At 40.3% G+C, this 23,899-nt stretch overlaps 1 protein-coding gene across 1 annotated transcript; it reads left to right on the top strand.

Annotated features, from left to right (window-relative positions):
• Positions 1-35: 35 nt before the first annotated feature.
• ube3d (ubiquitin protein ligase E3D) lies at positions 36-20,048 on the top strand. The gene is made up of 11 exons (XM_085473412.1): positions 36-112; positions 1,192-1,348; positions 3,914-4,125; positions 4,638-4,728; positions 6,544-6,766; positions 7,152-7,224; positions 7,310-7,388; positions 8,351-8,459; positions 9,543-9,709; positions 12,969-13,107; positions 19,607-20,048. The coding sequence occupies exons 2-11, from the start codon at positions 1,260-1,262 to the stop codon at positions 19,625-19,627; spliced, it is 1,203 nt and encodes a 400-aa protein (XP_085329538.1). The 5' UTR covers positions 36-112; positions 1,192-1,259; the 3' UTR covers positions 19,628-20,048.
• Positions 20,049-23,899: the final 3,851 nt, after the last annotated feature.

The raw sequence follows: 23,899 nt of genomic DNA, 5'->3' as shown, positions 1-23,899 counted from the left end.
CTGCAGATTAGCTGTACGTCCAACCCAGGGCGTCCAACTGGTCTTCCGCATGGGCATCTTCCGCCTCTCGGCTCTGTGGAGTCACCAGCCGTCACGACGAAAAATCCAGGAAGTATGCAAGCTTTGTTTTCAAATTAAAATCTTAGTATTGTATCATTTGAACAAAGTATATGGCATTTGTGCATGTAGAGTACACACAATTTACGTTGACTTCCAAACAGCTCCTTAGAGCACATTTTCTCCCTCTAATAACTGTACACAAACATTTCCACTAGTGCAAGTTTAAAAATGGAGGGAAAATATTCATAATTCACACTATACCACGTCTCCAAATTTAGATTTTGCTCATTAATTCATATTGATACAATGAATTGGGCAGTGGCAGTGTTGCGTGAATAGAAAGATAAGAAATGTAAAATAAATAAAAATAGAAATAATAAAAGTTTCATTTCAATTAAATGAAATACAAAGTTTGGTGAAGAAGAGTACAGGCAGGGTAGAGTGGGTTCAGGTGAGTGTCAGAGGTGATTTGTGACAGAGCTGGAGGCACTAAAGCTGAAAATACTAGGATTTTCCTTGGGAGAGTGACCAGGATGGACAAGATTAGAAATGAGTACAGTTTGGGGTAATAGAATAGAATAGAATAATCCTTTAATTGTCCCACAAGGGGGAATTTGGTTGTAACAGCAGCAGAATAAAAGCATATATACAAACAGAACAGGACGCAGAACAGAAACATACATAGTAAGTATACTGCACAAAGGCTGCTGAAGATGGAACGTCTAGGCAGGAAGAAAGGGGGAAGACCTCAGAGGAGGTTCATGAATGTAGTGAGAGGACTAGGGTGAGAGGGAGGCAGATGATCTACTGTGGCTGCCGAAAAATAAAAAGAATTAGACAGAATCTTTAAACATCATCTCCTAATCATACAGCTGGTAATTTACCCTAAAACCCAAAGACTACACGAAAAAAGGTGTTCATTATGGGCGTGGTGTTTTAAAAACGCTTAACCTTTATTTTGAAATCTTTACAGGATGTTGTTCCTGCCTTGTCACTCTATTGCTCTTGGTCTTACGTACTCGTGGTGCCGTCACGCCGCGGATAAACATAAAACCCTGTACATTCAGTTTGGTAAATCAGGCAGATAGGGTTTTGTGTTTACTCTGCTTTGGATTCTGTGTTTCTGATTAGCGTCACCCAGCCACGCTCGTGTTTTGATAAGCGTGTCACCTCTTCTGGATTCCTCCTAAACAAAGCGAATGGCAAACGAGGTGCCAGCCAAGACACATGGAGTTGGAGTCTTCTTGGAGCTGAGGAGAAGGCTTCAGAGTGGACTGCTTATTGTGGGGTAAGTATGTAGCAGATATCGTAAGTACCAAGTAGTCAGAAATGCATGTTTCTTTGGCAAGTACAAGCAAGCCTAGCTAACATTAGCTAACTTAGGTGATGCTACAGCTTCACCATAGCACCGAGAGCAGGCAGGCTAAATGCAATTCAGTGTTTCAGCGAGATACGCTAACGTTTACTAATGTTTGAATTTGAAATTAATACAAAGAACAAGAACTTTAAAAGAAATGATCGTAGAAAGTAGCAAATTGTATTGTGAAACGCCGTTTTAAAGTAAGTGCTTAAAGTAACTCACCCGTGTAAGATAGTGTTTTGAAAATGAATTAACTTTATTGTTGTTGTCTAGACTAAAACCCTATGAATGCGTGGTTAGAAATGTGGCTTGAAGTCTAACACTTTGAATAACCAGTGAAACTGAAAAAGTGCTGTAACAAATCCGTGTGTTACATTACAGTTACATTGCAATAGAGTACCTTCTATAGAAGGTACTCTATTCTATAGAAGGTACTCTATTATACCTTCTATAGAAGGTACTCTATTGCAGTTTTCTATAGTTCTCTAATTCATAATCTTATTTAAGTAAAACTGCAAACATTTTAGTATCAAAATATAGTTAAATTACTAAAGTGGAAGCATTCACAATGGATAATAGCCTTTTTTTAAAAGTTTTATGTATTATTGAATCATAATCCATCCATCCATTAATGTTTTAGTTAGATGGGCTGAATGAGTTTAATTGCCTATATAATGTTGGGTAGTGTTATCTAGAATAATCCATTATCATTTCTTCCATTCTCTTAGCTGTTTGTCTGGCCTAGAGTTGTACAGACACTGGAGTCCGTCTGAGCAGTCCTAGCACGAGAGGCAGGGTACACCTGGACAGGAGTGTCCAGGGTGTAGCAGACAGTTAACCTAAGTAGCATGTTTTTGGACTAATGGAAAAAGCCAGAGTGCCTTGATAGAGCCAACATAGGGAGTGAGATAACATGCAACCTGTACACAGATGCCCCAGCCAACCAGGAGGTTCGATCCTGTGAGGCAACAGTGTACCACTGTGCTGCCATATGTATATACTAAAGCTTTCAGATTAGCGATTCAGGGTAACAAGTATAACATTTAAAGTTACTGTGGAGTACAAATAGATGACAGTGTAATATAGAAATACTTAAAGCACAAATACACTGAAGTTTTAATATATTATATTTAATGAGTGATAGCGTCAAATTCCACCACTGGTGTTATACACACAGAATAGAATTAAAAAAAAAAAAAAATGAATATTATTATTATTATTATTATTATTATTATTCATAAATCAAACAATAAAATTATATGCTGCTTAAAACACAGAAAAAGCAAATAAAAAAATTACAATAAAATAATTAAAAATTAAAACCAACTGTCATACTATGGCCAGTGAAAAGAGGTGAGTATTAAGAAGTGGTGTTTCTTACCTTGAGATGGTATACACCTGAGTATATACTACAAAAGCCACTAGATGGGGCTAATGAGATTTGAAATTCAGCAACAAGAGCCCTAGTCCTTTGCTGTCTTTCATAGTATTCAAATAATGGTTGACAGGCTGTTCAATTGTGTGGTTTTACATATAACTACATTATGTAGCACTGTACAGACCTGTGATCAGTAACAGCAGAGCTACCTTCTCTCCAGTGTTTGCCTCTAAAGAAAAAAAGTCCATAAAATGGTTGTATATCCATGTGACTCAGGAAATGCTCAGGCTTTTGACTTTGAACTGTTTTTATTGGTGTTTATTACTGCAGTAGTGTTCATAGTAATAGCTCCTAACTGTGCCACTTCATATATAGTTCTCATCATTTAACGTACCTGATTTCTGTTGTGCAACAAAGGCTCGCTCATTTCTCACTGAGTGAGGCTAATTCTGAGTCCATATGTTTTGAACAAGGGAAAAAGATTAATTTATGCTGGATTGTGTGAAGTTTATGGGTTGTTTTATGTACACATTATGTGACAAGAACAGAAAGTACAAAAGGAGTCAGCCTTTGGAGTTTTTCTTTCATTCAAAAAAAAAAGACAAATGGTGCTCCAAAAGATGATTTGGCCTCCCTCCTGAAGAAAGATCACCAGAATTATTTTTTTTTCTTTTTGTTGCGGTATGCGGTGACCATAAATACAAGGAAAATGTATTATAGTACATGACTTAATGAAAGTATTGTTTTGATTACTTTGACTTTTAAAAATGTCAGAATAAGTGAAGAAAGCCTGTTATATTATCAACAGCCCCAAATCCCAAATATTTATCATTTTTACTTGGAAAATGAATTTTTCAAAGTTGCTAACTAATTATGGTAATATGGGCTATAGATGTGATTGGTCACAGCAGATGGCCGCCTTTCCCTGAGTCCGGTTCTCTCAGAGGTTTCTTGGTAAAAAGGAGTTTTTCCTTCCCACTGTCACCACATGCTTTCTCAAAGGAGGTTGTTTGATTGTGTTGTCTGTCTGTTATTGTAGGGTCTTTACCTTAAAACCTCTACAGGAGTCCAAACAGTTTGTGTTTATTTACACTTACAAACCATCTGCTCTTCAGGAAAGATGTGGCCCAGACGCCTGCAGATGTGGCCATAACAAGTGGAGATTCATCCCTCCACATCCGCACTCCCAGAGGGGTGCTGTACCTGACTCTGCCAGCAGGAGTCACCTTCGAGCAGGGATCCTGCATTCCGACACCTGCGGGAGAATCGTGTGGAGAAGAGCTTCATTTCAGACTGCGCATCAGCGTGGAACGAAGCATGGATGAAGGTAATGCCCAGGGAGACCTCCCTCTGAGTAGCTGCGCTCCTACGTGCCAAGACAAGAACAAAGTCTTTTGGTAGCTATTTAGAGCCTTGCTGTCTATTCTGATTTAATTGGGCTGAGTCACTTGGTCATCTGAGAGAGTGAAGGTGTAAATTTTCCTCTCAGGATCCTTAGCAGCGCACAGGCAGCTAATCATCAGCCTAGGAAAGCTCCCTTTAAGTGGTTTGAACGGACTCATCTAAAGCAAACCCCAAAGCCGTTTCATAATATCCCCAAACTCCCATCTTTTGGCGTTCTGTTTGTTTTTGCCATTGTAACAGAAATTTACAGCCAAGCCCCATCAGTGACAGTCCAATCAAACTCGGATTGATCGCCCGCTCTCTATCCAGCCACCTTCACCACCCAGTGTTTCATCGATTTTTGTGCCAAGTCGTAGAAGGTTACCACCCTCTCACCAAATCTGCCTCATTTGTTTGTTTGTTTTTTGCCTTTCGTTCCCCACCCACTTCCCACAGATTCTTCTGCCAGCATGATGAAGATGCTCCGGGCAAAAAAGGCTTATTGTTTCTACTGCCAAGGCTGCATGACAAGGCTGCTCGAGGACAGGTGAGGAGAAGACGGGACGAGGAAGGGCACTGGTGGAAATGGGTTTTTATTTACTCCCTCCTGTGTAGGAAGAGGAGTGATTCTTTATTGATGGCGTGACCCAGCTGTAGGAGTGATAGTCGGAGAGAGAGAGGGGAAAAATTGATGGATGGGAGCCTCTGCGGAGAGCACAGCTGACAGCTTGACTGGGTTAGAGTTACAGAGTCTGTGTGATGTAAAGGTCTGTGCTAGCCATTAAAAACACAATTGTGTTTCTTACCTTGAGGTGGTTCGACTGGACAGCGGTATTGTTCTTATTGCCTTGTAGCTTTCTCTGGTCAGCAATGTGACATGCTGAAAATTGCAATAGCTGCATTATGGAGACCCTTGCCCTCAGGCTATGTTTCTCAGCTGTAACTCACTAAAAGTTGGCAAAAACATATATATATACTTTTTTTCTCTTTTTTTGCAACAAGATGTCAGCAAAGGTTGAAACATCAGGGGAATAACTCAGTGCAAAATGAAAAGTTATAATTTCCACAGCATTATGGCTCATTGTGCTTTGTAACAAAATGTTCTATTTTATATGTCTGCTCTCAGGTATTAATAGCTGGACTTGCCACATAAAAGACTTCTGTGTAATAAAACTGGGCTGGAATAAAATAAAGAGTAGTATCTTGTAGCTTTAGGTGTTTAGGGTGCATAGCGTCTCTGCTGGCTTCAGTCTTTTTCCAGTTGCAGTTGCCAGGTGTTTTTATTTATTAAAAAAAACAAACAAACAAACAGAAAAACAAAAGTTCTGGGTCCTGCCACTCCAGCACCCAACAGCAATTTACAAGTTAGTGGACAGTGGAAAAAGGAAAAGGGCGAGGTAAACACCACTCATCCAATGAGCTGTAATGTGTGCTCAATTTACTGTAAATGTTGCTTACAATCATTGTCATTTATTTACCCCAGTTGGAAAACTCTGTAGTTACAAAATGAAGCCATCTGGTTACTGGAGTCAGGGGGCGTGTGACAGGTGGAGCACATTGCTCTCCGCGAGGCTACACATCACTTAATTCGAGTCACTCAACTGCATCTTTCTGCTGTGATTGTGATGTTTGTGCCTTTTGGATTATTGTGCTGGAATTATGTGACTAATATTATGACTTGCTGTCCCAAGAAGTTTGGGCTTAAATTTGGTTTGTGAAATTGTGTTTTTATGTTGTTGTTTTTTTGTCTGTTATTAATTAGCCGTTATTTATTTGTGCATTAAACCCCTACAGTTTACCATGCTTTAGCTGCTAACTTGGCATGCCACCCTTTCCAAATATGGCCAAACCAACATTAATATTATAATATGCAGAGTCCAAAGCCAGTGTTTGATTGTTAGTAACTGGTGTAGTTCCAGTTTTTTACAACTAAAGGCCAAATATTTCCTCCTTTTGAGCCATTTCCATGGCTCAAGCTTGTCCTCTTGCCACCCTGTGGGATCTGGAGACTTTGGAACCTGGGTCAGCTCTTTCGGGTCTTTGTCATATTCCTTGAGCTGCCACTGGAAGATGCTGCTACAACCAGGAAGTGCCTGTGCTCTGAGGAAGGATATTGACTACATTTAAGAAACTCCTGGGAAAAAAAAATGTAGTTGGATGACCTATCATCATCATCATTTTTTTTTTTAGCTAATTATACTCTTCTGTATTTTGATTTTTCGCCAGCTCTCTGGGATCTCTGTGCTTATTGAGAGATAACGCCTCTCACTAAGACAAGAACCAATTAGCACCGTGTTTAAATATTGCTGAACAATAAACACTGTAATTGCTTTTTTTTCTTATTATTTTTCCTCTTTTTCAGAGTGTTTAAGCGAGTTCTTCCTCTCCCTAATGGTAACTGGAACGCCATCGTGGATGACTGGTGTTGTCACCCAGACCCGTTTGCTAACAAGAAACTGTTACCCCGAGCAGAAGATTGTTTAATGGGCGATTCCTTTGTGCTGTTAGCCCGTGATGGCAGCTGTGAGCAGACTCTGACTGAGGAAGTGAGTCCTGTTGGCACACAGGACAGCCATGATCCAAAGGTGAGGGACGTGCAACAGAAATGGCTCCTGTTTATGCAATTAGTACAAAAAGATTTCAGTAGATTTTCCATCCATTCATCTATCCATCCAGACACTCTCTTCTTAGACCAAGCAAAATCAGACTGTGCAGATGAAGATTGATCCCCCTCTTCGTCCATTAGTCATTCTCCACACAACCCGCTCAACACAGGCACAACTGCATGACTAAAGCTGAGAGACAAAGTGCAGGAAAAACAATCGGGCTGCTGTAATTCTCTCTCTGTGTCACATCCTTTTCTGTCTTCCAACCTAGCTATAGCAGCTACTAAATTTTAAAACTGCTGAGTTATAGGTGGCTGCTTTGTGGTGATCCGTTTCTGGATGTCTCTATCTATGGTGTGCACAGAAACCTTGCCGCAGACTGGCCCTCATCTCCTGTGCGAGCTGTTCGTCAGTGCTCGGAGAGGCCGTCGCACCAGGTAGGGGACGATTGTTGCAAGTTTTTATAAATAAACAGCATTTCAACAAGCATGTGCGAGCCCTCTCCCGTGTGGTGTCTTCCAGAAACGCTGAAGCTGTACGTCACACAGGTGGTGGTGGAGCCTGCTGTGGGAGACAGAAAGCCAGAAGCTTCACTGAACAGGCAGGTTTTTTTTTTTTTTTTTTATCCTTTCAAATCCATACGAGGGACTGTCGGTGCCAAAGATTCTGTTCGCATGCACATGTCGACTGAACACGTGACAGAACATTTGTTGATGCCAGTGCAACTTTACTTCTGAGCTTCCTTTCATTTTATCCACGTTGTTGTGAATCTTGTGTCGGTGCGTTGTTTGGCTACGTTATTGCAATTGCCACCCTGAAGGCACTGTCTTTGTTATTGTCCCATGCTGTATAAAACTGAACTAGTGTTTAAAGCATGAAAAATGTTTGCAGCGCAGTGTGGATGTGAATTCTTGGCACAAATGGAACCTCATTTTCCACAGATGACAAGAAGGCATCTGTTGCTTTTAAATTACACTATTTTATAGAAAATAATCCCTGTTTTTTTTTTTTTTCATTTCAGGTTATTTGGTGGGGGGGGGGGGGGTCGAGTCACACAAGCTCTAGTCAGGCTTTACTTTCTCTATAGTTTCATCATTATGACTGCTGTTGGATATTTTTAGCCCTTCACAATAAAATCAGTACGATGACTATAAATCAGTTCAGGTCCATTTGTATGTTTTTCTCAAGTATCTGACACACCGCTGATTGGATTTTACTGGATCTTGGGGGTGAATGAGGCATATCAGCACTGTGTTCAGGCTTCTTCAAAAATGATTGCAGTCTAGGTCTGAATTAAACACTTTAATAACCACATCTCCCACTGCACCAGTCTGAATAATTCAAAAATCTGCACATAAGCGTTTCTCGTCTACGGCCTCATCATTTGATTAACCGGCTCATAAAAACCAACTTTTACCAGACATATTTTATTTTTGTTTTTTTGTTTGTTTTTGTAAACTTTGATCAGGCAGAATCATCTCCTAAGATAGTGTTTGCTCCAATCTGTTGCCTTTTCAGGACAGAATATGTAAAGTGAATGAACATCGTGTCTCTCTTGGACAGATCTCTGTTTGTGGAGAGGACGGTAGCTGTTAGGTTGCTGGAGCTGTCAAACTCATTGAGCACCTACCACTTCTCTGTCCAGACTCCCGATGGAAAAGCCTTCCTGTTGGTAAGAACCACCCAGCATAATCAGAAAAATAAATGACTTCTAAATACAAATCAAGTACTCTATTATTTAAGAAACGGAAAAAGATTGACTGTGATTGTGTCGTGTGTAGCATTCCCCCGGTGCGTCCAACAGAGTGAGTGAGTAAATTTTAGATAAAAATGCTTGGTTATATAAGGTTTTTGGGGTTATTTATTTATTTATTTTTGTGAATGAGGATTATAGTAGAAAACACAGAATACTCAAGTTGAGTAGTAAGGTGCTATAATCAGTTTATTGTCTTGCCCAAGGATGCATTTTGCTCTTCTCCAACAATGCACTGTTCTGTCTTTGTAATATTCTTCTAGTTTTTGGAATAATATCTGTTGTGCTATCATTTTGTTCCTAATCCATTGTAAGAAAATCGTGGCGGACAGACTCCTTATGCTAGTAAATTTCTTGTCATAGCTTCTAATAGTCTTGTTTGGTGGAAATGAGTGCAGCTGGTTCCAGATCAGGCATCATGTCAGTGGAAAATGTGTATCTGACATGTGAACAGGTTTATTCATAAAATTGTGTTTTTGTTTTCTCAGTTTTACCTGATGTTGGAGTTGAAACATTTTCACAGTAAAAATGTCCAAAAACTATTCCAGTGTTCTGGTTGTGTTCTTGGCAGATATTAAACAGCAGCACATTAAAACTCATCAGTAAAACTCGGGATGGCAGTAACAGTATAATTAATCTTGTGTGAAACTGGGCTGAAAAGGAGCATATTCCAAATGAGAAAAAAATGATTGGAAAAATCAACGTTTCCACCTCTGTTCTCCCATTATTACACATCAGTATGAGGAATCATATTGCAGTAGTAACCCTTGATTTACACTGAACTTAGAGAATAGAACTTAAACCTGTGTTATCCTACAGAATAAAGAAATATTTTCATCTTTCATGTTGAATCAGCTGTACCAGAATAGACCATTTTATTTCTGAAAATCAAACTAATGAATGTATATCATCTCTCTGCTTTGTGATGTGTGACTCCTCACCCACATATCACATATACCCATATGTCTCAAGTGTTAAGTGACCTGTCTGCTCCTCCTGCAGCTCTGGCTCTTGAACAGCGACTCCATCATAGCATCAGTCCCGGAGACACGTGTCGGGACTGAGAGGTCCAATGGCTCCCCTGCTCTTCACAGTCCATCACCCAGAGCTACGAGAGCCCTGAAACTCCTCTACATAGCCTGCTCTGACACGGGCATCCAGCAGAGAGAGTAAGAGAGGACACTTAACATATCCCCCCCCCCTTCCCCTTCAATCTTTGTTTTCCTCCTCCTAATCTTATCCTTTCATCTCTCTTGCGCACCTTCTCAATCACCATCTCTCTTGGCTCACTGTGAGGGATGAAAGCCTACTTTGTTGGTGAACAGACTCTAGGTGTTAATAGAACACGTTGCTCTAAGGGTCCCTGCTCGGATATAATTGTCTGTTATCCTGCGAATGAGCTTCCCATCAAAGCTGCCTCAAAGTTGTCAGCAGCATGTTTGTTGCACGCATAAGGGGTTGTTATGTTGTTTTGACTGTATTGAGGCTCTGTGTGCCTTGCTGTGATGCATTAGAGAAGTGTAGGTGGATGTGCTGCATGTGGTTCTCCATGCTCAGTACAGCAGCACCCCACTGGAAGAGCCTTCCACCCTCATTATTTTCAACAGAATCAGAGCTCAGCAGTTTTTTTTCCCCCCCCACCCTCCTCTTTCTTCCCTTTTTCATTCCCGCTGCCGGGGAAGAGTGAAAGCAGAACAGAACAGGTTTTGTTGTTTCATCCGTTTTGACAAGTTATGATGGAGAAACGATAATTAGAGACAACACTAACCCAAAGGAGAAATAAGGCTGGTCTTCTCAGCCATAGTAGTAAGAGTTAAGAGGAATACTGTAATGTACTGTTAAGCTGAGTGATGCATGGGTACAGAGAGTTGATTCCTCTTACACAAGCTATGAATGCATCTTCAGGGGAAGTGAGAGACTAGGACATACTTTCAAAACAATCTGCTCCTTTCTTTATTGTGCTGTACTTTGTCCACCTCGAGTTTACCCAATAACTCCTACAAATAAATAACACTCTCTCAAACAGCCCATGTAAGCACTCCTCAATAGAAATATTAGTGATTCACTTTATTTAAAAAAACAAAAGAAAAACAAAGCAAGTGTTGGAGGCTGAGGCACAAACACAGCTAACCTTTCACAAGAAGAGTGGTGTGGTTAAGTCTAGACAACGTCCTGATTGTTTTGTTTTAGGAAAAGATCACGGTTTCAGTTAAAAATACACCCTTTCATAACATTGCAGTCATGTTGGAGAGCTCACGCTTTGTCAGCACAATTTATATTTACTCACTCACAGTCTTAAAATGGCGCTTAACTTTAAGACCTAATTATAGGTAGCAATCATAGACTGTAAATAAAAGATCAACACTGCCACTGTGACATCACTCAGTGGTTTATAGACTTCCATTTTGAAGCCTCCATTTTGACTGCTGCTGTCTTTGTTTCTTTGAAGCAAAACTTAACCATATCCTGAGAAAAGGGTAGAAGAGGGGAGTAAACAAGAAAGCAAGTTTCTTCAGTGATATCAGTAAGCATACACATGCCGACAGGAAGTCCATATCCGAGAGAAAGAGTTGTGAGCTAGAGAGGCTTCATCCTAGACCAGTAGGTACATCAGCTAAGAGTTGAATTCCTACATTCTGAGACACCCAAAAATGTGGAGTTGTAAGTCACGTATGCTTTTACAGATTCAGGCAGGGACCATCATACTGCTTAGCTATGTTAGCGTGGTGAGCACGGCAAATTTGCCGCCATTTTTCACTTAATGTCACTAAACTCTGTACATTTAGGATATAACACAAGTGAAACTGGTAATTAATACGACAGTTTACCTCGCTTAGAGTTGTCACAGATGGGGAAATAGTTATTACTCACAGTTTTTACTCACTTTTGGCAGATGACTCAAGTGGCCATTTGAGGACATGGCGATTTTCAATTCAATTCAGTTTTATTTATATAGCGCCAAAGAAACCTCGATACTTACTGCTGATCCATCAGTTTCTCATTTTTATGCTTATTAAGTGGCTTGTGCACCATATTAATTACAAAAAATAAGGTAACAAAAGTGACAAGGCGTTTCATTGTGTCACACACGTACTCCTTTTTTATTGACATGTTGTTTATGTAACATGGCTTCAGCAGATACCAGATATTACAGGAACCCATCACAAATAAAGATTATTTTAAAAAGGATCTTTTTTGTTGTGGCAAACTTGCCAAGAAATAGGCTAAACAAGATATTTTGTTCTTAAAGTAAACATGTCACAACCCTCTGGTTGTGAAACTACTATTTATCATAGTGAAACTGTATCTGAACAGTTTTAAACATGCTTTATTTTTGACTGCAGTCACCTATTGGGCAACATCAGCCCAGCCAGTTTGGGTCTGTCTTTATTTTTCTTTTTTCCCTTTTCAATTGTTCTGTGTTTAATCCTGCCGTGAACTCCACATCTTCTTAGAGAATAAGCTTCACGTTGGTGGGCTGCTTTTTAGAATTTTACCCATTTCTGCAATTTGAATTTTTGAAGTTTAGCGAAGCTAAATGCCGGTGTGACTCACACTTCCATCCCCCCCACATAATTTACCATTCACCCTTCATCACTCATCTCTGACATTTTTAAATTAAATGTTATGCCTGGGGAGCTGAAGTCCCGGGATGACGGCCCTCTTATTCAGGATACAGCTGGTTACAGTTGAGTGCAGCCAGTGGTTGCAGTACGCGTTGTTAAAACTGCCAATAATTGGCTAGAGAATCAGTGAGCCAGTGCCTAAGTGGATTAGGCTTGTCACTAATGGCAGTTATTTGATTATAAATTGAGTGAAAGTCGCAGGCACCATCACTGTCCCGGTACAATAGAGAAACAGGAGGTCTAATAGATGTGGAAAGTGAGTCTAATGAAAAACACACATGCACAACTTGTTCATAATGTCTAATCAACTCCTACAAAGCGTTATGATGTTGGCTGGTTGGGGTTCAGTACAGCCACAGTTGCCTTTTTTTTTTTTTTGACTGTCTTTCATCTTAAGTACAACTGCCAAAACTTTGAGGAGACTTTACCCTTTCAGAAACTGCACAGACGGCTAAATGTCACCCAAACAAACTGGATCAGCACCTCACGCTGACAGACCATCAATCTTGGTTCTCTCAATCACTCTTCCTCTTCTCTCTTCAGCCCTTCCCCTTTCTTTTTGTCCTTGTCTTGAACACACACTTCATCAGCCTCACAGACACGTATAGCGACACGTGCTCACACAGGTTATAAATCCATGTGTTTGGATATGTGGTTATCAGTTTACAGTTTAAAACTAGTCAATTAAAATGGCAGGACGACCACTTCAACTTGAGATTTACGGTAGCTTTTCTGGACTTCATTTTGGTCGTAAAATGCTAAGGCAGTCACAATAAATCATTGCTTCTCTCTGTGTTTTCAGCACTGTAACTAGTTGGGAGGTCAGTGTCATAGGACATCCTGTGGTGCTGCCACTAAAGGTGTGTGAGGAGCTGCTGCAAGTGATGGATGACAGCAACTCAACACTTCCCGCGTCGATGCGTTGCATGAGGTCCTATGAGGTGAGACGTTTACCATGTATTGTAAAGCCATATTCATTGGTTGCTTATCTTTATTACATAAGCAAAGAGAGAGGGAACTTCATGTACCTTTTAGCTTTCTACCTTTTGTAAAAAGCTGTATTAGCAGCACCACAGGCTTTGTTTTAGTTGACAGCGCTTGCTTACTGCTCCCCCTTTTTCCATACAGCGCCTTGTTTCTCCATTATTCAGTAGTGCTTGACAGTGTTTTTATCCCGCCTTAATTAATTTCATGATTCAGAGCTTTCAGTTAACAGCCTCGCTTTAGGGATTATGTGGGTCAAATGTAAGACTTTTCTTTTGTCAGCCTTATTTCAGCTCCTATACACCTGTAATTGTGCAAAATGTGTATATTTAGCCCGAGTTGCCAAGGAAAGCCATGCGACTAGAAAACGGGAGGCGTTAACTTTGCTGACAAGTCTATTCTCTCTGAGGCTTTAAACAGTGATGGGGTAATTAGTGCCATTATCCTCCACTTACTTCTCAGAAAGTTTGGGACTCCTACCTCTTAAACAAGTCTGCTAAAAATTACAAAGGCTAGATTTGAGCCTCAAAATCCACATTCTAAATCTCATTCTGATGCTTGGTTTGAGCTTGAGCAGATTACTGTGACTATAAGCATATATGCCTCAATGCCAGAATGCTTTGATTGGCTGAATAAATATTTTCATTAGCAGTTGAACAGGTGTACCTAAGAAAGTGAACGTCTTTATATTCCATTTATTTCTAACACAGCCTGATAATTAAGATGAGACCCAGATAAGGTAAGGTTTAAAGAAATAATCATCAATGACCAACTGATTTGTGACTTGGAGAACCAGTGGAGAACTGAAGAACTGAGTATAAGCACTGATGAAGATATAATTAGGAACTTGTAATTTCACACACTCAAATCTCTGCTTATTGCCTACGTGATAGGTTGTGGTATTTCAGCGCTACTTTAAGATAAGCTAATAGACTTGGGAATTTACAAGTGGATGTTTACACTTTTTTTTTTCTTCCCCTAGCTCAGGAAATGGAAATGCCATGGCAAAGGACCAGATCGCTCTCTGGCCCTGTCCATGTAAACCACATTAAATTCCCATCATCCACATATAAAACAATCCGCTCAGCACTTATCCCTTTGTGGCTGATACATGGGCACTACTGGAACCCAGACGCTGGGTTTGTAGGTACCCCACACTCTGTTATGTCAGTTACCAGCCTCCTTTGCTACTACTAATATGTTCTCTAGTTGCTTTCCTCAAATGAAGATTAGTTTAAACTGCTACCTGTCCACTTCTCCTCACTAGCTACCAAACTTTATAGTGATTCCACAAGCTCTGCTCTTCAATTTTGTGCTAGTCTCTTATGGCATATGCCATAATAAGGATATCCCCTTAAGGCATAAGGAAGCCCACTCTTTTGTTCTCTTTGATGGCTGCTGTTTGTCCCAGGCTCCCTAATGAAATGCGCTGGGAGGGAAATCTTAAGACTCTGCTATATTATTTTGACTAAGATCTGAATTTGACTCGTCTGCTTTCATTCCTCACGCATAAAAACTGAAGTCCACCAGTTTACATCAACACTAACATAATGATAAACTTAGATGAAGCCACTTTTCCTTCTTCCTTCTTATGAGGGTAGTGGTCTTTAAAGCTTAAACATTCCTCACTATGGAATTGCCGTCTCGCCACAATCCTTAAGGGTGAGACACTAATAAAAGGTCAGCTCTGTCTCTCACCCCCCCGGGTGCGCGCGCGCACACACACACACACACACACACATATTGTGGTACAATAATGAGCAGTATTTTTGCTTTCTCTGGTAACAACATGACAGCGGCGGGTGGAGCGGAGGGAAATTGGGCCCTGTTGAAATGGAGAAGGTTGCAGAGAGAGCGACCCAGACAAGAGACACAGTATCTGTCTGGTGGTGGAAGCGGTTGTAACAGTAAAGAGAGTGTGATAAATTGACACACTCAAACATTTCCTGATAGTAGGAGCCTCTTGTGCTGCAGGCGGCAGAGTACGGGAAGGTAATGTGATCATAGGGTTATCTAGAATTACCGGAGACTGTCTGAGAAGAGTATGTGAGACTCACTGTTTGAAAACACAACAGAGTATCAAAGCATGTAGTGTGGCATCCACCAATGATCTGAAGAAATATTTCTGCTGCTTAGACTGTTGAGTGAGTAAAAGGCTTACTGTTATAGTTATAGTAACATACACTTGGCAAATGGAGGGTCACTGGTTCAATTCCAGCCAGATATGGTATTGCATATGTGGACCTACCTGCTATGACAGACAAAAGTAGATTTTGACTATATTTAAAGTAAATTAAATAAAGTGAATTTTGTGTTGTGTTCATGATCTTGGTCAGTATATGTAATGGCTACTTTTCAGGTAATATATTACAAAACCATATAATATGTAGTGTCTGTAATGTTGTTTCCAGTGCAGCTGTGTTCCGTTCATGGCATGGCTTTAATCGTAACAGCAACATCTTGAAGCAGAGATGTAGTTTGTACTGGGTCTTTTATTTTGAAAATTGACCAGATTCTCTCTTGTCCCGTCCCTGTGTCTGACTTCCTGCTGTTACTTATGTAAATGAAAGTCTGTAGTCATTTGAAAAATGGATATTTCACAAGCCTTTAGGTAGCTCTGAGAAAAACTAAGTCTACTTTTGCTCCGTCTACTCTTTATATAGAAAGTAAGAGGATAAGGAAGCCTATAAAGGCAGAAGTTTTGGCAGTTTACTGGTCTGAAGCATGCATGTCCTACGAAGATGGGTGCATTGTGTTAAGTGTGTTAACAGAATGCCAGTATTTCCAAAGGAGTAGACTTCCCAGCAAATTCACCCCCAAGTTGTACAATACTCAGAGAAATTGCAACAAACCCAAAGATTTACATCTCAGACTCTACAGGCCACAGTGAGCATGTTAAATATTAAAGTTCATGACAGAACAATTAGAAAACGACTGAACAAGTACGGCATGTTTGCAAGAGTTTCAAGGAGTAAGTCCCTTGTCTATAAAAAGAATATGGTAGCATGGGTTGGATTTAGAAAGTTGCAAGACTTCTGGAACAGTGTCTAATGGACAGATGACATGGAGTATAATTACCTTAAACTGAACACCAGCATAGCAGCACAAGAACCTCCTGTTAAGCTGTTAAGCACAGTGGTGGAGTGGTGATGTCTTTTGAGCTTGTTGTGCAGCCACGTGATCTGCACTCAGTGAAGCACTCACTTAGTTAACCATGAACTCTATACCAAAGTATTCCACGTTAGCTCGTCTGTCCTGACAGCTAAAGCTTGGCTGTAATTAGGTCATGCAGCAGCAAATCTACAACAGAACCTCTGAAAAAGAAAAGAATGAAGGGGTCGCAGTCACCAAGTCAAAGTCCAGACCTTAACCTGACTGAAATGCTGTGATGGACTAAAGTAATGTTGTAAAGAAGAATGGACCAAAATTACTCCCCAATGATTGATAAAATCAAGACTGATAAAGTCATACAGAAAACCATCACTGCAAGTTAATAGTGCTAAATGTTGGTTTTACAAGTTACTGACTCATAGCATGTACTTACATTTGTGTGACTATAGGAAATAATAATGGCTCTTAAAACTCAATGTATTCACTCATGCTGAGCTTAGGAGCTAATAAAAGACCTTTTCAGCAAGTCATAGTTGTACAAGTACAGGTAACTACTGAATATACTGTGGGAGTACACATGCTGGATCTTTGGAATGACTTATCACGACGCTTAATTGAAACTTCATTAAAGTTAGTAGTCATTCTTTCATGTGTCGTGCCTACATTTAACTTCTCAGCAGATTACTAACTTTTACCTACACTGGCTTCCATTTACTGAGCTCACTTTCAAAGTTCTGATATTGTGCATGTTGGCTCACTGTCACCCTGTCAAGGCTGACTGGGACACTTGAATAGAACTGAGCCATTGTTAATGTGATTAGTGACAGCACTTCTTGTGATATGACAAGTGAAAATGTTCGCTGTGAAAAAGCTTTTTACAGGGCCCGGGAACGGCTCACCAAATGGAATGAGCTGCCATTGTCATTAATTACACCTTTTGAGTAGCAACCACAACAGCCTCTTATCACTACCACAGCACTTCGGCATTGTTTGCAGCTAACTGTGTTGAATCAGTTGTGTTTCTAGATCTGAGTTTCTTTGTTTAATTTCAGTCAGTGTGACCAGATCAAAGTCTGCACCGTAGCTGTGCCCATTATTATGCTACATGTGGAATGTGTGGACTGCTGGGTTCCCCGCCTTGCGTCCCTGGGCCTGCCAGCGTAATGGGGTGTAAAGTAGATCGAGCTCGGAGTGTCACTCTTGAGCCTGCAAACAGACAACGCCTCCCTCCTCCCCCTCTGCTTCATTAATCTCCCTCTCACACACACTGAGATGGCATGTAGCTCAGACAGAAAAGTGATCCAGTGTTGAACAATGGAGAAGCGGGAAGATCCATCGATCGTGCAGTGTTTCTGCAGTCCACATGCCATCACATCAGGAACACAGCTGCACTTTGAAAGAAATGACTTCATCCGAGTTGCACGCGTAGTGATTCATTGAACAGGGAATTAATTAACACACGGGGGGTGTGACCCTGTTCTCAGTTAAATGTTTACATCACTGGACTCTGTTCTAAACATGAAGATATGAATAAAGTTGATTAAATGTTGGTTACCTCCAAACTTTATTGGAGACCTAATAGATGAGACTCTAAAGAAGTGCTTTGTCTTATACTTCCTCACATGCCCCCCCCCCCAGTTTTTCTTTTTCTTTTTTTTAATGAAATCCCTTAGTTCTCTAGTAACTCATGAATGGCATTTTCTATGACAGGTTAAGAGTATCCTGTATTCGGGCTAGTAATAACTTGATAGCAGCTATAATCTGAAGCGATAAAGAAAAACACATCATTATTATTTATTTATCAGTTTTAACTGCTGGGAACTCGCTGTGTTTCTTTCATCACCTTCTACTCTTCCAGACCTCTTTCAGTTCTTCACAGGCAAAGACATGTCCTCAGTGCTGCTGGCCAAGTTTGGAGTGTTATGATAGTAGAGCTCTGGCACCAAGAATCAAAGAGCGTGTTTACTCGAGTGACTTCCTTAAACCAGGCTCCTGTCATTGTCTCACTACCTTTAATACCCACACTTTAACTGTAAAAGCCGCTGAACTAAAGAGCTGTCGTGTAGAGATGAAAACTAAAACTAGAAAAGGTGGTCTCTCACCACAGCTAGGTGTATTACTCTGAAGGATTTGCTGTGCGATGATGTATAAAATCTGAATTCTGATAGATCAAAAACACCCTTAAGTATATTAATGAGGCAGATCTGCTGTCAGCATCCCAAAAGACTTTGGAGAAGCTTTTTGTTTTTCAAATTCCAATAATTCTAATAATAAAAATTTAAATTCTAACAATATAGACAAGTGACTTTAAAAGGGGGAAGAAAAAGTCAAATCTATTTACCTCGACTTGGTTACCAGGTTTTCAACCCACTTCATAGTTGATGCCAAAGATGAATAACAACAAGCTGTGGGCCAGAAAATTGGTAATGCTGGCAGCTTACCTTTGTTATCTATATGTGAGCAATCATTGAGTCCCTCAGACTGAATTTGACGCATGTGGTAGGTTTGTTTTCTTCATGTGGGTTGCATATTTCAGGGTTCCTATTATGTGTGGAGTCTTTCTGAAAGATGTGTTATTTTCTCAAATAGTAAATGAGGAATCTCACAGATTAATAAAAGTTAATGTACGTGTTTTGTCCAAGCAGGGGAAACATTTAAGCATTTAATTTAATGTTGCAGAAGGGAAGAAACCTGCAGCTTTTTCTTTAAACGTTCTGAAAACCAGTGGTTTTAATCAGCTTCTCACACTGAGGGATGGCGCCCTTCCAATCACAAGTCTGTCTCTGCTTCGTCTCCTTTTTCTTGGACTTAGCAGCAGCAGCTCACCTCTCGTTGCCATTTCTTATCATTTGTATGAATTACCACTGATGCGCTTGAGCAGTGAGCAGACATTGGCACAGGGACGGAGAAGACAGGGCCTTGAGTGAGGCAAATGCCCTCATCTATCATCCCAATATAGAGCCCTCAGTGGAGCACAACCATTGTCTGCAGCAGGCACACACCCAGGAATAGCAGATGGAGGGAGGATGGGGCGAGCTGATTTGTTTTCTGGGCTTTGTTTATCTGAATGTGTGTTTTTGAAGTTGATTAAATCTCTACCACCTGTGTTTTTTGTTTTTTTGCTGTTTGAAGACAGTAATTGCAGATAATGTGCTCCTGAGCTGATCAGTGGACTGTAGAGATTGAGTACATCTGTGGTTTGGCCAACAACAGAAAAAGAAAACTGTACACTTGCCCATTGCAAACTGGAATTTGACCAAATGCTGAAGTTCCATTTATTTTTCCATGTTGTGAGTTTCTGCATAGATTTTCACTCTTTACTAAACTTGTGCTTGTCATTTCTAGGTGGCGTACTTAAGGCTGTGAGATCGCAGGTCAGAAGGCTAGGTGGTCAGGACTCCCACTCATCACTCTTGGTTACATATTTCAAGAACTACTGGGAACAGCCAGGATTACATGTGCCGTTTCTTTAAGTTAACATCCCCCCAGTGCACTGAGAGAATGGGAATGGAATTTACTGCAGGAGGGGGAGAAGTGCACCAAGCAGGCTGTAGCTTGTTAAGCACGTCAAGTTGTGGATTGCGGTTGCTTCTGTCAGAATATTTTAGTGTGTCATCACCTGCACTTAGATTCATGTTGAAACAGGATGATGGCACACTACATTTGTAGTTCCAATGATCTTGAAATGTATCACAATGGTACAAAAGCCTGTGTATATGTGTTGGGTTTGTTTGTTTTTTTTGACAATTCTTAGCAAAGAACCTGAATAAACATTTGCCTAAAAGAATCACCTCTCTTTTTTTGTCTTACCTCCCTGAGATGAGTGCTGGTTGATATGTGGGACATTGTTCTTCAGTTGGCTCTTGATGAAGGCTTATTATGGGAACACTTCAGCCCCAGGGCACAGCAGCACATCTTCCACTTGAGAGTAATTACAGCTCATGGAGCTAGGTGATTTTTTTTTTTTTTTGTCTTGTTGTGGGTTTGTTTGGGAGTGTGTACCAGTTATTGATAGTATTTATATAATGTGCGTGATATGAGGAATTATTGTCAAAAAGGATGTTTATACTTTGAAAGTGGTCCTTTTCGTTTGAAATAATTGCTCTACTTCCAGATGGATGGAAATTCATGCAGACGGTCAGGATTTCCAACAGAGAAATCTTTGGTGGTCCCACAGATGGTGTGATGTTTATAGCTTTGACAAAAAATGTTTTACTATCACAAGGATTACCATGTAGCCTAGACATGTGTTAGTTATGTCCATCATTTTGGTTTATGATCAAACGCCTGCAAAACTAATAACACTCCCATAAACCTCATTCCTCTTAACATGCTAGCATTTTAAAATTAAGATGCTGAACATAATTAAAAGGTTGTCGGCGTGTCAAGTAAGGATAAGTAACAATCAGGGATTCCATGAATGACATTTAACTTGGGATTTACTAACACCTGCCTAATATTGTATTGGTCACCAGAGATGGGCAGTAACGCGTTACATTAGTGTCCGTTGTGCGTGGGAAGAAAACTTCTTTTTACAGTGAAAAAAACCCCTAAACTTCCAAGCAAGTACCGAGTGCGCTATGACATGATGGGAAACTCACAGAGAAAGTTGCGGATTCTTCAACTGACCGCGGCACACCTGCACCAGGGTAAACCTCCGCCTACCGCAGTGCTGCTTAATAGGTGAAAATAGAGCAACAGGACCGCTGAGTCTTTGACTTTATTTATGTTCTGCTGTGTTTTACTTGCATCTATTTGAAAGACTGAGTGTAAACACAAAAAAAATTTAATTTTATGTGCTGGAATGTGTAGAAAATAGGTTTAAATGTTAAACTAATTTATTCAACTCAGAGAATGTTGGATATAATTAAATTTTTGCTTGATGCATAAAGTTAAAAGATTAAAACTGATAAAACAAGTTAAAAAAAGATTTTTTCCATTTGATTACATTTTGTATGATGGATTATGTAGAAAAAGTAGAATTGGGCTGAAAGATCTATCGCTTTATCACCTATTCAGGTTGTAAATCGTGTTTTTAAAAAGTAACTAAGTAACTAAGTAATTAATTACTTTTGAAAATAAGCAATCAGTAAAGTAACGGGATTACTTTTTTGGGGAAGTAATCAGTAATTAGTTACTGATTACTTTTTTCAAGTAACTTGACCAACACTGTTGGTCACCCTTTTGTTGCCCAGCCCTGACCCACTGAGGCATGGACTCAACTAAACCCCTAAAGGTTCACACACACTGCCTGCACCAACTTGCTTTCTTCCCACAGTGCATCCTGGTGTCACATGTTCCCTGGGTATGGTGGAGCCCATGCACCAGGCCATCTATGTGATGTACATAAAATGTGATTTCTCTGTTGTCCAGTTCTGATGCTCACATGCTCATTGTTGGTGCTCTTGGAGGTGTACAGGAGTGAACATGGACACCATGACTGGTCTGCAGCTATGAAGCCCCCCATAGACAAAAAACTGTGATGCACTGTGTATTCTGACACTTTTCTATCAGAGCCAGGATGAACTTTTTCTGAAATCTGAGCTACAGTAGCTTGTCTGTTGGATGAGACTACAAAGGCTAGCCTTCTCTCTATGTGTGTATCAACTTGGCTGTTGGATGAGCCTGTTGCTGGTTCACCACTGTTCCTTCTTTTAACCACTTTTGATAGATACTGACCACTGCAGACCAGAAACAGACACTCTGGCCCAGTCGTCTAGCCATCACAATCTGGCCCTTGTCAAACTTGCCCATTTTTTTTATATTCACTTGCGCCCTAAAATATCTCACTGACTAACAGGTGCCATGATGATGAAGAGATAATCAGTGTTATTCACTTCACTTGCCAAAGCGAGGAGTAGTTCCCATAGCCCAGCTTTTACACGCTGAAGGCAAACAGTATAGAAGGGTCTGACAGTGAGAAGGAGTCCTCACTGGCTGCATTCATTTTTATTTAGCAAAGACACAAGCTTGCAAGAAATGAGGAGAGACAAGGGCAAAGTATGGTGGCCCTGAGAGGCCAAACGGACTGCAACTTAAGAAAACACCAGCAATAAGAAAAACACTGCAAAAGCACACAAAACACAACGGAAATAGGAAAAATGACAACGGAAATAGGAAAAAACAGATTTCCAAAAGCACAACGGAAGTGTTTCTGGGGAGACAATAACCCGACGGACCAGTTGCAGGAACCAAAATATACTAAGAATTGCGCTGGGAGACACTTTAAAGAAGTGGAGGATCGATTGGTTTTGTGAGGAAAGAAAAGATGAGAGGTAAGTGTGTTAGTCTAACTATTAGCCTAAAAATCCGTCATCAGTATTATATGAATCATGATAAAACACACCTACCATGTTTTGGGTTCCTGCGACTGGCAACTAGCTATACAGTTGTACACAGTTGTTATGAAAGGGAAAACTGTCCATAGACGCTGGAACCATATTTGTTATTAGGTTGTAAAACATGTTTATTAATCCTGTAAAGTTCAGAATTTTAACATGGCAGTCTATGGGGACTTACTCTCTTTTTGATGCAGCGTCAAGTGGCCAGTGAAGGAACTGCAGTTTTTGGCACTTTCATCTTACTTTTTCTATTTAGATTTTATGTTTTGTTTTGTTTTGTTTTGTTTTGATGTCCTCCGTCATTTACATCAACGTCAGGTTGGGCCTCCTCTTGATACCTCCAATGAACAGCTACGAAATACAAGTCCAACATGTGCAATCGACTTAAGCTCTTTTGTCTGCTTAATTTGTTACTGAATAACAAGGGAACCTGCCTCACCTGTCCATGAAACTGTTTAGCAGTTAACTGTCCAATTAAATTTGAGCTTCTAAAAATGGTTAACTGTAAATAAAATATATCTATAACTCCTGAACATTTAATGCAAAACTTTTGTTAGACCCCATGAATTAAAACTGAAACACTGCACTCCAACCAAGTCTTGATTGTCTTGATTTAAAATTCACTGTGGTGTTGTGAATAAGAAACCTAGAAAAACTGTCCTTGTCCAAAAACATATAGACCTAGCTGTATATTCTCCCTTATGTAATGTCAGAAAGCCATATCTTTCACTTAGCTGTCACTTCAACTGCTCACCTCAAAGTTGACGCTAGTTTAACTCATGTACCCACTCTGTGTCACCAACAGTTATTCTACCTGTCATCACTACCAGTCACTGTTCATCCCTCGACTCCTTTTTTTTTTTGCCTGTGAAAAAAAAGGTGATTTATTAATTTGACACATTTAATTCATATTTTCAAATGTTGTATGGAGAGCATGTCATCAGTGTCGCATTTGAATGCTTGAACTTGCCCCATAAATCAGGAGAGAAATACTTTTCCTTCCTGCTTATGAGCAAAACTGCCTCCAGAGGCCAGCCAGATGAGTAAAGCAAAATGATCTATTACAGATTACCACTGAAGCATGCGATGCACACACCTCTACTTCACGGCTCATGAACACGGCACCCAGTGTGCATAGGTTATCTCCGACCAACAGTGCAGCATAATATCTGCCTGCACGTCTATTTTTACAGGCTCCTAGTGAGGACAAGGGGACTTTTTCTCCTTCCTTCTCCTCACTGCATGCCTGGATCTGCTTAATGCTGATGCGGCAAGTGACAATTACTTTTAAAAATAC

This window comes from Copadichromis virginalis, linkage group LG11, assembly GCF_057382275.1.
Source record: "Copadichromis virginalis isolate Kocher_CV1m ecotype Utaka linkage group LG11, C_Virginalis_male_GT1.1, whole genome shotgun sequence".
In the NCBI taxonomy this organism is placed as follows: Eukaryota; Metazoa; Chordata; class Actinopteri; order Cichliformes; family Cichlidae; genus Copadichromis; species Copadichromis virginalis.
Note: the sequence above shows the minus strand (reverse complement) of the source record. Positions and strands in the feature narration are given on the sequence as shown.

Bases quoted from the DNA above. Each gene is read 5' to 3' on its own strand.
- ube3d (XM_085473412.1), top strand. From the start codon at position 1,260: ATGGCAAACGAGGTGCCAGCCAAGACACATGGAGTTGGAGTCTTCTTG. The intron at 1,349-3,913 runs GTAAGTATGTAG...TCTGCTCTTCAG, and splicing joins AGTGGACTGCTTATTGTGGG to GAAAGATGTGGCCCAGACGC. The intron at 4,126-4,637 runs GTAATGCCCAGG...CACTTCCCACAG, and splicing joins GGAACGAAGCATGGATGAAG to ATTCTTCTGCCAGCATGATG.